At 37.6% G+C, this 15,536-nt stretch overlaps 2 protein-coding genes across 5 annotated transcripts; one reads left to right on the forward strand and one right to left on the reverse strand.

The window, feature by feature from the left end:
- Window positions 1-1,496: 1,496 nt before the first annotated feature.
- Window positions 1,497-6,270, forward strand: LOC113660267. The gene is made up of 18 exons (XM_047821117.1): window positions 1,497-1,769; window positions 2,657-2,706; window positions 2,791-2,856; window positions 2,989-3,069; window positions 3,150-3,239; window positions 3,436-3,501; window positions 3,634-3,714; window positions 3,808-3,906; window positions 4,013-4,060; window positions 4,144-4,224; window positions 4,314-4,415; window positions 4,528-4,577; window positions 4,662-4,731; window positions 4,807-4,887; window positions 5,020-5,097; window positions 5,219-5,299; window positions 5,418-5,516; window positions 5,775-6,270. Exons 4-18 carry the CDS (start codon window positions 3,037-3,039, stop codon window positions 5,913-5,915), a joined length of 1,200 nt encoding a protein of 399 aa, XP_047677073.1. The 5' UTR covers window positions 1,497-1,769; window positions 2,657-2,706; window positions 2,791-2,856; window positions 2,989-3,036; the 3' UTR covers window positions 5,916-6,270.
- Window positions 6,271-10,609: 4,339 nt separating this feature from the next.
- lrr1 (leucine rich repeat protein 1) lies at window positions 10,610-15,515 on the reverse strand. Of its 4 annotated transcripts, none has more exons than XM_027173712.2 (5): window positions 15,386-15,515; window positions 14,778-14,986; window positions 14,299-14,397; window positions 12,015-12,742; window positions 10,610-11,745 (listed from the first exon to the last, which is right to left on the reverse strand). In XM_027173712.2, the coding sequence occupies exons 1-5, from the start codon at window positions 15,480-15,482 to the stop codon at window positions 11,490-11,492; spliced, it is 1,389 nt and encodes a 462-aa protein (XP_027029513.2). In that variant the 5' UTR covers window positions 15,483-15,515; the 3' UTR covers window positions 10,610-11,489. The 4 variants fall into 4 exon arrangements, with proteins under 4 accessions (XP_027029513.2, XP_027029512.2, XP_027029514.2 ...); XM_027173711.2 differs by having other exon boundaries at window positions 14,778-14,989; window positions 15,386-15,514; XM_027173713.2 differs by having other exon boundaries at window positions 15,239-15,411.
- Between the last annotated feature and the right edge of the window lie 21 nt (window positions 15,516-15,536).

Here is a 15,536-nt window from a genome sequence, read left to right on the forward strand (position 1 = left end):
CCATGTGGAAGAAGGTGCTCTGGTCAGATGAGACCAAAATTGAGACCAACTTTTTGGCCAGAATTCAAAACATTATGTGTGGCGGAAACCTAACACTGCACATCACCCTGAAAACACCCTGAGACTTGAAAATCACTGTTCACAGATGCTCGCCATCCAATCTGACTGAGCTTGAGTTATTTTGCAAAGAAGAATGGGCAAAATTTTCACTCTCTAGATGTGCAAAGCTGGTAGAGACATACCCCAAAAGACTTGGAGCTGTAATTGCAGCGAAAGGTGGTTCTACAAAGTATTGACTCCGTGGGGCTGAATACAAATGCATGCCACACTTTTCAAATATTTATTTGTAAAAAAAAAATTAGGACACCATTTATCATTTTCCTTCCACTTCACAATTATGTGCCACTTTGTGTTGGAATATCACACAAAATCCTAATAAAATAAATTTTTATTTGTGGTTCTAAATGTGAAAAAGTTCAGTGGGTATGAATGCCATGCAAAAAGTGAAGAAGATAATGATATGAATATAATTATGATTAATTATGCTTCTTATACGTATTACAGAATACAGTGCGAAAAAGAAAGTATAGACAATTAATTATTGATGATTATAGAGATAATAACGTCCTGTGTGTTTCACAGAGCCCCAGTGAACTGTCCTATAGGATATGTTTAATGACAGAAAACGTTTACAAAATTTGCTCCATAAACATGATGTCATACCAGCGTTTAGCCAGCAGATGGCGGCAAAGGATTCTTGGATTCTTATATTTACTTGGATCTTTACTATTTTCTCTACAGTCAGTGACCTGCATTTATGAGTACTGTGTGCATATTTACAAACCTCTTCACACAGTTAGCACAACAACGGTCTATGGGGACTGAAGCACCTTTCATTGCTTTGCATTATGCAAAAGCATCGAATAACCTCAGCTTTCAAACTTCATGAATTCTTATATCATTCAAACTCACCATTCAACAAAACTAAACGTATATACCGAACATTTTTCACGTTTTCATACTGTTTTAAGAACTAATCAGTATAACTAAAAAAAAGTACAAGCAAATGTTATTTATTATTAAAATATATTTATTTAAAGTTCTAATAAAATAAATAAACCAATAGACTGAAAGAACTAATAATAAAGTACATTAACTAATTAAGTAAGGGTATTATTAATATATTATATTATATTATTATATTATTATAATAAGGTATATTAATATATAAGTGTAACTGAAATGTATTAGTGTATGTGTTACAAATGCAAACATAATAATAATAAGAATAATAATAATGATAATAATGATAATAATAATAATAAGAATAATAATAATGATAATAATGATAATAATAATAATAATAATCTTCATCATCAATTCTGCAGCTCAGCCAATAAGAGCTTCCTGAACCTGTCCATCTATGACGTCATCTGCGTGTTTGTTGTTGTATAATTGTTTATTTATATTTAAACTGGCTCCATAGTGATAGTAGATTAAATTAAAACACTGCCTGTTCGCAGATAAACATCGTCTCGATTATCAGCACTCTACAACCTCCGACTCAACTCAACTCTACATCTTCCGACGAAAGACTTCCGAAGACACGAAGGCTGTAAGAGGATTTCTGCCGGACCTGAAGAGCTGGACTGTAGGCGAGATCGCTCGTGCTGCGGGTCTCGTCGCTTTCTCTGCCGGTGCGGGTTACTGCATTTACCGCAGCCTACGGAGAGAAAGAGCTCCTCCGGACCGCACTCAGCCTTCTCACGGTAGAAGGAGCTTTATCCTACCATGTGACTTTAATGTTTCACTGCTTTTACAATAAATCCTGCTGATGTTACAGTGATACAGTCTAATGTTATGTATCTCACAAGCGACCTCGTCTATGTAGACAATTAGCCTCATGCTAGTTATCGTGCTAGCGAACTTGGCTACTTGTTTAAATTACACTATAAAATCCTTACAATTTGCTCAATAAGTTATTTTATTTCCATTATGAATTATTTTGTGTATTTCATATCATATCTACTTGTCTGTTTTCTGTAATTATTACACAATTTATTGGTAAATATAATATAATCGTTAGCCTAATGTTAGCTAACCTGCTAGCGACCTTAACGGTCGGTTTGTGACATACTAAATGACATACTAAATGACATACTAAATGACATACTAAAATCCTGAGAGGAGTTGATGAACGTAGCTAACGAGAATTTAGTTTATTTCCACAATATAATATTCAAGACGATTAAAAATTGACTTTTCACAACCCTGACTACTGGATTTACACTTAATCCTACTTAGACTAGTGATTAGTCAGATCTAAAGGGCTTGCTTGTCTACCTAGAGAACTTCACTAATCATTTCATTTACACATCATTGTGAGTATAACGGTAGTTATTTTGCTGAACTTAGATTTAACAATTCAGGATGATTTTTTAATAGATTTGTGTGGTAGGATGTTTTAGAGAGTTTAATCAGGTCACAAATGTACAGTGAATTTAAACAAGCTGATTACAAATGTTACAATTTGGCTGTTTCTTCATAAGCTAATTAATAATCAAATTCACAAGGTTTTTAATGTTTAAGCATTAATAGGAAACTTTGATATTGTGTAGTTAAGTTTTAATTCTGATTCACATAAAACTCATTGCAGAGCCTGTGGACGTGCTGAGGGAATCATTAGATATTCCCTCTCTCCTCCAGGTATGTATCAGTTCAATGGTAACATTTTCACTTCGTTTGAAACATGTAGGCCACTTTTGTCTAAGTGTGTGTGTGTGTGTTAAGGTCGTTGAGCCAATTCTGCAACTGCTGCCCACCGAACCTCAAGACGAACCACAAGCCGTCATTCTGGTAAACAAATCTTTCCTTTATTTGCTAAAGCCGATCACTGGATTTTACAAGGTTGCATTTACTGTAAAGGATGTTAGTATGAATCTGCTATGATAAGCAGCTCTTATGATCTTCGTGCTCTACATTTCACAGCCACTCGATGCTGGTGAACTGAACAGCGCTTGCTGCGATGTTCAGTTCATGTCTGCAGACTCCTCATCCTCCCAGTCTGAGGTATTCTACAGTGCTGCAGCTGAGATACAAACACCCTTCGCTACAAGTTTTAATGTCTAGTTTTGTTTCACTATTTCTAGCCAGTGGACATCAGGAGAGACATCCCTGGAATGATAAGGGGTCCAGAGAGTCAGCTCGAAACCGTAGAGATGCACCACTCGACTCACAAAGTAAACTTTTCCTTTATGGAACGAATGAATATTTAGTGATGAAAATTTACATTTTTGATTTCACATGATTTTTAGAAGAGCATATTCCCTTATTATACCAGATTATACTACTTGGCATTCAGCTAAGTGATTGTTCATTGTGGCATCAAAAAATGTTATTAATTGCAGTGACTTAATTGAGTTTGTATGTTTTAAGGTTGTTGAGCCACATCTTCATTCGCTGCCCAACGAACAACAAGAAGACCCATCAGCTGTTCTTCCGGTAACCAAGGCTTTCGTTTATTTACTAAACCCAATCACCGGATATTACAAGGTTCTTTTTACTGAACAGAATATCAGTATGAACCTGCTGTGATCAGAAGCACTTATGATCTTCCTGCTCTAATTTTCACAGCCACTCTATGCTGGTGAGCTGATCAGCGCTTGCCGAAACATTCAGTTCCTCTCTGCAGACACCTCCATCTCCCAGTCTCAGGTATTCTACAGCGTAGCAGCTACAGTACGATACAAACACACAAACACTCTTCTTTACAAGTTCTAATGTTTAGTTTTGTTTCTCTATTTCTAGTCAGTGAACATCAGGACATACCTCTTGTGGATGATAAGGGGCCCAGAGTGTCGTCTTTGCTGGTTTACAACCACAAAGACACAATCCATCAATCACATGGTAATCGCAGACCTAAGTACTCTGATGAAGAGAATTGACCTTGATGCTTTTTAGATACGCACCTTTGTGAAATAGATCTTGAGTTTCAGCTGTTTGTCATTTGCAGGGATTCCCTTATCATACCACCATAGAGGATTGTTTCACTGGCATACAGGTAAGGGATTATTTGTTGTGGCATCACAAATTTTTTGTTAATTGCAGTGATTAATTGTGTCCATTTTAAATTGTTCTCTTCAGGTTGAATCTGGGAGGGTTACAGAATTTATTTCCTGTAACCGAGTGGAGACCGATAACATCGTGCCAGGTTTTTATTATGTGGTAAGTTTATTGCACTTTCATAAAATGTGTATTGTTGGAAGGACCTTTTTGAATTTGTCTGCAGTGTAAATTTTTTTTTTATTCAACAGCAAACCATGAAATATGTGACCTGCACTTACATGTTTGTGGGTAAAGATGGGCAAATGGACACCTCCACTTGGGAGAAGGAAGAGGTTCCCGTTCCATATGCGGTAATTCTATGTTTCACATCTGATGTGTATCTACATTTGGTGCTATTCACCTCAACGGGAGGCTGTAAAGTCTACTCTGCAAGTTTTAACGATTCATTGATTTGGTTTGCAGGAGGGTGACGAGAGCCTTAACCCAGAGGAGATGGAGGTGCCCTTTATTTGGTATGAAACTCTTCACTGTTTAATGGTGTAACGTCGTATTGTGTGTTTAACATACACTAAGCATTTACATGTCCTGTTTCTTAGCTGCCATCTTTCAGACAGAGGGGTTACTGATGTCGGCCTGAAGCTGCCCGCTCTCCGTGAGGCGTTCGCTGTTTTTCGGCTGCTGTTATTGCGCAGGTAAAGTCCACTCGGCTTTAATGTATATTATGTGCTGTCTCGTGTTCAGACTCTGCTTGTCAGCATCCACAACAAGAACTTCTTGTTCCTGGTTGGAAAGAAGATCGTCATGGCAGCAGCTAACATCCAGGTGACTTAAGGATGATGAAAGAGCGATTCATTTTAGTGACGAAAATACTTTGTTACTCAGCAAATTGAAAACCATAGCCAGTGAGTCACAGACACGTTTTGTTTGTTTTAACACTATGTTGTTGGGGTGAAGTTGGCCTACGAGGCCTTGATTCAATTCCTGAGGACGCCTTCTCATCAGGATTCGATTGAAGCAGAGATCTCCTCCTGTGTAAGCTAATAATTGCCTGTGTGAAGTGACATGTTTAAATATAGTAGATTTGTATAATATAGTAAACAAGACTCTAATATGTAATGCTAATTTCTTTTTGTAACTTTTCTCCTCTGTGCAGGTCCCCCACTACAACTTCCTGGATGTTTTTTTTGAGCTGATTCTGTTCCGCCATTTCAGAAGTGGCTCAACACTTGAGACAGTAAGTGACTGATCAGGAGATTTATCAGAGGCGATGTTGAATGTAAATTCAGAAGATGTAAACTTTAACCCTGATAGGACATGGCATTAATGAAGCTTGTTGTTTTCCTTTCCTAAAGTTTAAGGGAGGATTCTTGGAGGGCCTGCTCGAGCTCGTCAGCATGTGGGATGTGGACGTGTGGGAGCCTGCAGCAGAGCTGTACTTCACAGTGCTTATTGTAAGTGTTTGAATATCTTCTAATGCCACGATACACAAATTCTTAGGATTGTATCTTAAACTCAGTGACGCTGTATTGTGTGTGTGTGTGTGCGTGTGTGTGTGTGTGCGTGTGTGTGTGTGTGCGTGTGTGTGTGTGTGCGTGTGTGTGTGTGTGTGTGCGTGTGTGTGTGTGTGCGTGTGTGTGTGTGTGCGTGTGTGTGTGTGTGCGTGTGTGTGTGTGTGCGTGTGTGTGTGTGTGTGTGTAATTTGTTAACAGGATCACCTAACACAGCTTGCTGAAGTACTGTTCACTCAGCCTCTGGAGCTCTACAGCGACCCAGCAACCTTAGCCGCCACGGTTCAGCATCTTCTTAAGAAGCACGTCCAGCAGATGATGGACATTTTGGAGAAGCTCTGAGCAATGTCTTTATTTTATTGCTTTATTTTTTCTTCTTCTGATTCATTTTATGTTCGTTCTTTTCCCTCACTTATTTTCCCTACATTGCTCAAGCTCTCCACAGGTAAGTATGAATTCATTTTATTTCCATTTTTGATTAAGATTTCAAAAATCTCTCTTTTTCCTGCAGGTTTTGAGCAGTGAACCCCAGGACTGAAGACGGGCTTAACTCTAGGATCCCTCTTCCCTTAATAATCATCCCATTATAATCTATCTCTTTATTCTTATCCCACTCCCCTATTCCTATAGATAATAAATGTATTAATATAATATTTTGTAAATAAACTTTACATACTTAATAAATATTAGTAAATATTCTTTAATAATGTTTAAATTTTTTCTTATTACAGAGTAATTTTGATTATTTTATTCATCACTATACCTATATCATTTTCCTTTCAAAAGCACAACACACCATTTTAAAAGAAATTTCAGAACCTTTAAATGGTTTAATAAAATGTGTGAAATGACAAAACAAAATTCAGATATTTATATCCTTGGAATATTTGTGTGATGGCCCCAAGTTGTGGAACAATCTTTAACATTTGCCTATAGTTGACATGGCGTATTAACAATAAGCTGTTTTTTTTATCAAGTTGGTTGTTATACAAAGCCAGAACTCAAGTTTAACAGCAGTTCTTACAAGAAGCTCTTACATTACAGTATGAAGTGACTAGTGTGTGGTATAAATGAAAAAAAAATAATTAGATAATCGTAGTGAAGTAAATAATAGGATCTTTGAGACAGTCTCTCAAATGCCGCCCACCGAAACTCACCAGGAACCTTCAGCCGTCCAACGTTCATTTTAAATTGTTCTCTTCAGGTTGAATCTGGGAGTGTTATAACATTTATTTATCAATATTTATTATTTAATTTAATTTCTTTATTTAACAATAGGCTGTTTTTTCAAGTTGGCTACTCAAGTTTAACGACATTTCTTACAAGAATCTCTTAGCTGAAAGCCTTACAATACAGAATACAGTGACGAGGGTGTGGTATAAATGAAAAATATGAGACAATCATAGTGATGTAAATAATACGATAAGGCTTTGAAACCTACCTCTCTTAGTGCCACGTTGTTCCCCGCCCCTTCTACACAAGGTATCATGCTGACCAGAGAAAGGGACAGTCTACTGATCATGAAACAAAAGTCAGTGTCATAGGAAACCTCTTTCTGTTCGCATCCTCTGCTGTTTTCTCTACAGCCATGGTAATTAAATGTGCTCTCTGTCTCTCTTTCTCTCTCTCTACTTCTTCTTTCATGTTTCCTTATTTTTCAGCAAAAATATATATTTATTCAAATTATATATATTTTACGATTTGGTGTTTTTAAATGTTTGACATTGATTTTCACAGATTTAGTTGATAGTGGAGCTGCCCCCAGCTGCCCCCGCTGACACCTCAACTGCCTGACACCTCATCTTCCTGGCCTGCCCTTTAGATACACCTCTACTGTGTAATTTGTGTAATACTTTATTATCTGTGTAATACTCTGTAATCTGTGTAGATTGATTAGTTTGCATGTAAGGCTAAGGAGGAGACTTCATTGTACATTGTATTCCAAACTTTGAATAAATACATCCAGGGACAACAATCACTTGCGTATTATGTGTTATTATGTGTTAACAGTTTGTGAAATTGTTACTCAGATCATAAAGAAGAAATATTTATGACATGTAATCTTGGAAAAAGTATTACTCATAGATGGATATTAGATTATTATGAATATAATTTAATATACATTTATGTAAATATAATTTTTTTCAAAACTTTCAGGATCCTAGAGATCTCATCTATATCCTTAATTTTCTGTATTTCTGAATAATGAAACACTATTTTATTCTACTGTATTTTACTTACTTTATTTTAAAATTTTCTGTAAGGTACATTTTAACAGTACACGTCTGATTAATAACCACAAAGAAATAAAAGGTGACTTTCTTTACTTTTGCTTCGTTCTTTATTTACTGTTTTTGCAGGTCTAAGCCGCTTGATAAAACAACAGCAAAATAATTTTGAAATTAACAGTTCACATATTATAATAATGAGAAAATAATGGTGTTGAAAATAATGGGATTGTTTCCTCAAGCAGTTGTATGTTAAGCCAGCAAGGATTCTTGTTCAGTTTAATTTTGAGCTTTAGTCATGATCAGTTTGTAGCTTGAGTCAGTGAGTGGATGTGTATGTGTACCTGGAGTTCACCCCTATGGGGTGATTGCAAGATTGCTGTTGTTTCTGCACAGCAGCAGTCAGATCAATCATTCCTTTTCAGTCTAATGGGATTCCAGTCTCTGGCCAGCCATGGAAGTGAAAATGTCTGACCAGATGAGACTGCTTATCAAAAAAACTCCATATATTTATTTTAAGTTGTGGGTAGTAATGAATAACATAAGTAATACTTGACATAGGTCCACACAATTAAAATAAAAAAATCTTGAATATATGAACACAAACTGTATAAAAGTCAAAAACTGAATAAAATACATTTTCTGTGCTTTAATTGCTTTATTTTTATTATTTTTGAGCCTTTGGCATATGGTGTTATATACATACACACATAGAGTGGGTAAAATAAGTCCTGAACATGTCACCATATTTCTCAGTAAATATTTTCAATTTCCAAAGGTGCTGTTGACATGAAATTTTCACCAGATTTCGGTAACAACCCAAGTAATCCATGTGAAGAAAACAAAACAGATCAGCGTTCATAGAAGAGGCCCACTTCAAGATTTGAAGACTGTGGAAGAATGGACCAAAATCACACCTGAGCAATGCATGCAAATAGTGACTCCATACAGAAGGTTCCTTGAAGCTGTCATTACCAAGAAAGGCTTTGTATGAAGTATGAAATAAATTTCAGTAAGCGTGTTCAGTACCTTTTCCCTGTATCATACCATTTTATGACTCAACTTCATTTCTGAACTTATTTTGTTTTGCTTTCTTCAAATTTTTATCTTGTTACCGATATCTGGTTAAAACTCAACAGCACCTTCAAAATGTCAATCATTTATTTTTATCAATTTACAAAATAATAAGTTTCATATGTTTTTTAAAAATGCGCCGTAGGAGGCTTAAAACTCAGTAAATTAAACTCAAGCTGAGGTACTGAGCCGAGGTTGTGAAAGACAGTTTCATGTCATACACCATGCCAAGACTGATCACAGCAATAAGACACAAGGTAGTAATCCTTCCATGGCTGGAGCAGACAACATCCCTGACAATGTGCGGACCAACTAGTGGATGTCTTTCCATGAACAGCACTGTGATTCCAACATCACTCAATGTAGGCAGTGGTGGCGCAAGTACTTAAGGCGCTAAACTGTTGATCGGAGGTTCAGAGTTCAAGCCCCAGCAATGCCAAGCTGACAATTTTGGGCGCTGTATCATAGCTGCCCCTGTGCTCTGACCCTAACCTCCTCATTTGGGATATGAGAAGTAAAAAGAATTTTGCCTTAATGTATAGGTGGTGATAATAAAGGATTCCATGATGCAAACATTCATTCATTCGTGACTCAAGAACACCTCCTTGTGCAACTGGATGTGAGACATCAGTCACTCTAGATCAGGAACACTATCTTCAACACCAACACCAGAAGTCCTGTTGTTCACTCTGCTGACTCTTGACAGTCAATGCACAGTTCAAACCACATCATTATGTTTGACAATGACACAATTATGGTCTCATCAGCAATATCGAGGAGGTGCAACAGCCTGGTGTAGAGCCAACAACTATATCTGAATGTGGACAAAATAAAAGAGACGGTTGTTGACTTCAGGAGAGCATAGAGTGACCATTCTTTGCTAAACATTAAAAGATCATCTGTGGACACGTACTTTATATGAAACTGTTCATTTTTACATAGTCTTTAAGTGTTGTTATTTTATGTAGCTCTGCGTTTGTATTTAGCACCATGGTCATGGAGAAACGTTGGTTCATTTCACTGTACCAGCTACATATGGTTGAACTGAAAATAAAAGCTTATTGGATTACTCTCCTATCAACCAAGGACAAGAATCTGAGGCAATCATGGACAGCTTAAGATTAGAAAAATGCTCCTGTTGGTTTACCAACTGTCCAGGTTGGGTAGGTCTTTGCCCATGATAGACTCAGGTTCTTGTTCTTGAATGACAGGAGTGGTACCTGATGTGGTATTGCAGGTAATGTCTCCTTACCACCTACTTAAACATTGTTGCAGACCAAGTACACCCATTTCTGGCAACAATATTCATTAATGGCAGCTTCCTCCTCCAGTGGAATGCACCCTGCCATACTGCATAAATTGTTCAAGAATGATTTGAGGGACACGACAAAGAGACCTCGATGTTCCTGCAAATTCCCCAGCTCTTAATCCAATATAGCATTTGTGGGATGTGCTAGACAAACCAGTCCAATCCATGAATACCCCATCTCAGAACTTACAGAATCTGCTGAATACTGATACAGAGTAATGGATACTGTCATTAGTCTTGTGAAGTCTATGCCTAGGTGGGCCAGAGCTGTTTGCGTGGCACAAGTAAGATCCATACAATATTAGGCAGGTAGTTTCACTGTTGTGGATGATAGATGTATACTACCCATCCACTTTATTTGAAATACCTATACACCTAAACATTCATGCGGTTATTTAATCATGCAACACCAAAAATCAAGTAGGTACAGGTCAAGATCTTTAATTAGCATTAAACATCTGAATGCAGATAAACTGCGGCCTTTTATGCTTTAAGGATGCGGTAAGGATGTTGCTAGCAGAAGGGCTATTTTTTTATGCTTTCATAAACTGCTGATCTCCGGGGAATTTTCTACATAACAGTCTTTAATTTTTAACCAAAAGTTGTCCAATACATTTCACTTAGTTGTAGTGTGCTGTGTATGTACTGTATATAACAAGGCATTTTCAGAGGGGATTCAAACTTATATAAATAAGAATTTAGAAAATTTAGACAGTATCTATAATATTGAACTATTTAATTTGTCTCCACTCCATAAGGGTTTTGAAATTCGTTCAATATAATGTGAAATTACTGTTTTGCTATGCAAAGATTTTGGCAGGTTAAAAAAATGTTAATTTATTGATAATATACCAAAATATTAAGAACAGAAACAGCACAAAATGATAGACAATTATGGACCAATTCATAACACAATCTTGTTTTACTAATAATGTATTTGCCTTTTAAACAGTCTGATATGTACTGGGTTGTATCTCATTTTATTTTGGTCAAATGCTGAAGAATAAGCCTCGTCACACTGTCTACCTGTAGAGTGTCATTTTAAAAACAAAAGTAATTATAAATAGTGACCATGAGACCACAAACCATATGATGTTTCATGATGTGCTAAAAGTGACCTTTAGCTAACCCATTACTATTATGGCAATATCACCCAAAACCACACATAAGAGTAGCAAACAAGCAGAAACACCAACTGTGATTGCTGAACATAACAGAGGTCACTGTGTGAGTATGAAAACTGCAGCTAGAGCTTCGATCAGCAGGACTGGTAAAAAGAGGTTCTTCTTTAACCTTACATTCTTCTCAGCTTAGTCCTCTCTGCACACAGCCATCCAGGAATTGGCAGTAGCATGTTAGTGAGCAAAAATGGCGCTGAATGGGAGCTTCTGTGCCTCCCATGTCATCCACTAGCACCACAGTGTGAGACACTATGTGCAGGTTCATGCTCACAGCTGTACGTATGTAAGAGTTTACACAAATGCAGCCGCAGTTGCACACTTTTGCCAGTTCCATGTTGCCACAAAGGTAAAAGGGAATGAGATGAGGTCCGTAAGGGATTCTATTGCAAAAAAAAAACAACACCCAGGTCATTATATTATAAAAGTGACCAATATCCGAAGTCTAGTGTCTAATACCCGAATACCCGAAGTCTAGTGTTTAAAATTTTACTCCATTAATTTCATAGTGAATCTGAAGCTGTTTCTCACTATGGGTCATCTCACAGCAGTCTTAGACTGAACTATTGAATAGCAGATAAACCAAAAACCTTAAGGGATATCAAATATTCTTGCTGTGGTCATCACTCAAGCAATGCATTAAAAATATTACCTGTAGTTGAGCACAGCTCTAGAGGCCAGCTCTTCCAAAGAAAGAGGTAATGTGAGTTGAATGCTGTGATCAAGAGGATTGGGCTGAGCAAAGGGGTTCCCAAACAGGTCCAGGTTCTCCAGTGACAGCTTGCAGAAGTCTCCTGGCAGCATGGTAAGCTTATTGTGGGCAGCTGAGAGGAAACGCATTTTTGTGAGTTGGCCAATGTGAAAAGGCAGCTGTACCAGTTCATTGACATCCAATTTGAGGCTAACAAGCTCACGCAGCTTGCAAAAGCGAGCAGGTAGAAGCTTTAGGGAGTTCTGGCTTAGGTCCAGATGCTGCAGAGATTTCTGTAGACTGGAGGCGCACAGTGCCTCACTGAAGCTCTCCAAGTTGTTGTTGTGAAGAATCAGTTCTGTCAGGAAGTGAAGGTCGCCAATGGTATCTGGAAGTTTCTTGATGTGATTGTTGCTGAGGTCAAGGGTTCGCAGAGATTTTAAAGACAACATGCGCAGGTCCACCCTTGCTAGCTTGCAGTAAGACACGTGCAGTTGCTCGAGAGAGTAGGGGAAGCTGGATGTGAGGGGATAGTCCTTCTTGGACATGATGGTGAGCTTCTTTTTGGGTTTCTCCACATCTCTGGCACGAACAGGTGTAAGTGTGGAGAGAGTAATGCTGTCCCTAACGGTTCCTTTGTGTGCAAGTTGAGCAGCTGAGAGGAAGGTTTTCAAGCTGGTGGTATCTGCCTAAAATAGATGCATTAAGAAAATAAATTTAATAAAGTCAATATCATTTTATGATCATTTGTGTTCATTCTAGCCTGAAATGCCATGTGTTTAGGCCACCCGAGGAAATGACATGAGGAAATGAAAGGAAATGAGGAACAATTAGCTTTACGTAACTTTCCACATTCCACATATATTGGGATGCTTCTTGCATTTGCAGCTTATTTAGCTACTGCCATCATCTAGTTGGCTGAATTTAAAGCCATGCTTGCCAGTTAAATATAACATTTTTACAATAAATATTTATAATAAAGAACAACCGGCTCCTTGTCATATGTTATTTCAAATTTATTTAACTTTCCATTTCTACAAAGTCAATATATGGATAAGCAATGGGTGTCAGGGGTGTTTTGCCCTGAAGAAACATAATTTGAGGCTTTTTCAATTTATTTCAATATTCTGATTAAAACTAGAAGCCAATATTCTGTAATAAAAATATGCAGTGTCTAAAGATAAAGAATAAAGAGTTAGAAGAATCTATCTATATGCAAGATTAGATGAAGATTATTATACTTAAAGGCAGGGTCTCCGATTTTTGAGAAATGCTTCAGAAAACTGAGTCGGGCCGAAAAATAAATAAAAATCAAAACAAAGGTGTAGCCAATGAGCAGAAAGGGGCGGGTCTTGTCTATATGTGCGGAGAGAGTGTTCAGTGCGCATGTGTGACATTAGCAGAAAGCGGTTTTAATATTGCCATGGAGGATAAAAACAAAGAATGAAAGCGAAAAAAGGCTTATGATAAGGCAAGAAGTAGGACGTGTTAATATAGGATCAACATTCCAGCGCTGGAGAGAACTGAAGGAGCAGGAAGGAGCCTTTTAGCTAAGGAGTTATTGACTCGGGAAACTCCAATCTGTGAATATGCGGCCAACTTTACTTAAAGGCTGCTTTTTTCATTCTCAATAGGTGAGTAACTTTAGTTTTGCTTTGTTACACAGAACTAATATATGCCGTCCTTTGCATGATTATGCTTGTGTGTCATTTTTGCTTGTTTGTTTATCTGCAATCGTATTGTTCTTCCCTTCAGCTATGATAAAGACACATTTCTTTCCATTAGTTGCCTGGGTATGTGTGGATGGAGCCATCAATACAGGGGTGGGACCCATTTGGGTTAGGGACTTGTTTGTTTTGGTGATTTCATATGTCAACATCGGCTTTCAAAAATCGGAGACCCTGCCTTTAATGTGCTATTATTATACTATTATAATGATTATTCTCACAGTCTAAGAGTTATATTAGGTTTTTCCCATACATCTATGGTAAAAAGCTAATATTACTCTTAGACTGAGCGAATAATCATTATTTCAACTAAATTTTAACTCCAGGAAAGAGGTTGAGACACACAGTAAACAGAGAGCTTACATATCAGTTATAGAAAGCTTGAAGATCGGGACTGGCCAATCACAGTGACAAACAAACAGTATGCATAATGCATAATAACTTGGGGATTTACAAATACTGAATCATATATATATTAATTACATATTAAATATGTTTTAATTACAATGGCGCATTACCTTGCTCATGCAGATGTCCACCATCGGTTCTTTAAGTCGTACTGTGGCTTTCCCCTCTTCTACAAAGCATGTGAAAAACTTCTCTATATTTTCCTTCAGCTTTACATGTAAAAAGCAAAAAAAGGCAAGAAATCAGTGGCATTTGGTGCATAAAATGAACACTTCTGAAAAATCAGAATGAGCAATAAAGAGCAGTGTTTTTTTTAAAAAAGAATATGGCAAGACATTAATTCTTTGTAAGAGCAGTTACAATTAAACTGACATATATTAATGCCCTGACATTATTGTTTGTATAGTGACAACACAACACCCTGGATGCTCCACATAATCTAAGGTTTAGAACAATACAATAAAATTATTAATATACTATGGTAACATTTTCTGCAAGGAAACGTTGATGCAAGGAGACTCTACTGTGGTCACAGTAACACGAACCTACAATCTGTTCAAAAGCCCAATTCCAAAAGGAGGACACTTGCCTTGTACTTGGATCCCGCTCTGTCTTTTGCTGTACATATCAGTAAGTAAACATTCGCCCGCTGTGTAGTTTTATCCACATGTTTCCCGATAGACAGCACGGCCCTGGAGCCTCTGCCTTTGCTTTTCACACCAAACGTAGGCAGCATCCGATTTACAACTTCAACGTCACACTGCAGCTTCATCGCGGCGACACGGACACAAACACCACCTGCTTCACCCGCAGGACACAACGTTGGAACGTCAACAGTTAGCTTTAACTAGCTAACCTGTGCTAAAATGTTCAGTAGCAATGCTAACATGAGCAAGTGTGCCACTGTTAGCCTGGAAGGACCTTTGGCTAGCATGGAATACAGCACAAATAGTTATTTACAAGATAACATTAGGCAGTTTAAATAACATAACATGAAGATATGGATAAAAGAAAACAAACAATGTTCAGCATTGTGGTGAATTAGCTTACGTTAGTTCACAACGCCACAGAAACCTGGAAAAGTTACTAGTCCACAATGCAAACTGTACTTTTCAAACCGATGTGGATGTGATGTTAGTAACCTAAAGGTTTAATCGTATTATCGGTGCGTTTTTCCCTGTATAGCTATAAACTGACCCGACATAACCAGCTGCTCCAGCGTTTGTTTATTTGAAAGGCGACTCTCCCGCGCCGAACTGTTTACTCGCGCATGCGCAAAGCCACTTCGCTGCATCCGTACTATCACACTAAGCAGTATGGGGGGAAATAGCCCAGAATCGGCACTGCG

This window comes from Tachysurus fulvidraco, chromosome 12, assembly GCF_022655615.1.
Source record: "Tachysurus fulvidraco isolate hzauxx_2018 chromosome 12, HZAU_PFXX_2.0, whole genome shotgun sequence".
NCBI lineage: Eukaryota > Metazoa > Chordata > Actinopteri > Siluriformes > Bagridae > Tachysurus > Tachysurus fulvidraco.

Bases quoted from the DNA above. Each gene is read 5' to 3' on its own strand.
- LOC113660267 (XM_047821117.1), top strand. From the start codon at position 3,037: ATGTCTGCAGACTCCTCATCCTCCCAGTCTGAG. The intron at 3,240-3,435 runs GTAAACTTTTCC...GTATGTTTTAAG, and splicing joins TGCACCACTCGACTCACAAA to GTTGTTGAGCCACATCTTCA. The intron at 4,732-4,806 runs GTTTTTCGGCTG...TCTCGTGTTCAG, and splicing joins CTCTCCGTGAGGCGTTCGCT to ACTCTGCTTGTCAGCATCCA.
- lrr1 (XM_027173711.2), bottom strand. From the start codon at position 15,482: ATGCAGCGAAGTGGCTTTGCGCATGCGCGAGTAAACAGTTCGGCGCGG. The intron at 14,990-15,385 runs GTCAGTTTATAG...CTGCGGGTGAAG, and splicing joins GGAGCAGCTGGTTATGTCGG to CAGGTGGTGTTTGTGTCCGT. The intron at 14,398-14,777 runs GCAAGTGTCCTC...TTACATGTAAAG, and splicing joins GAGCGGGATCCAAGTACAAG to CTGAAGGAAAATATAGAGAA.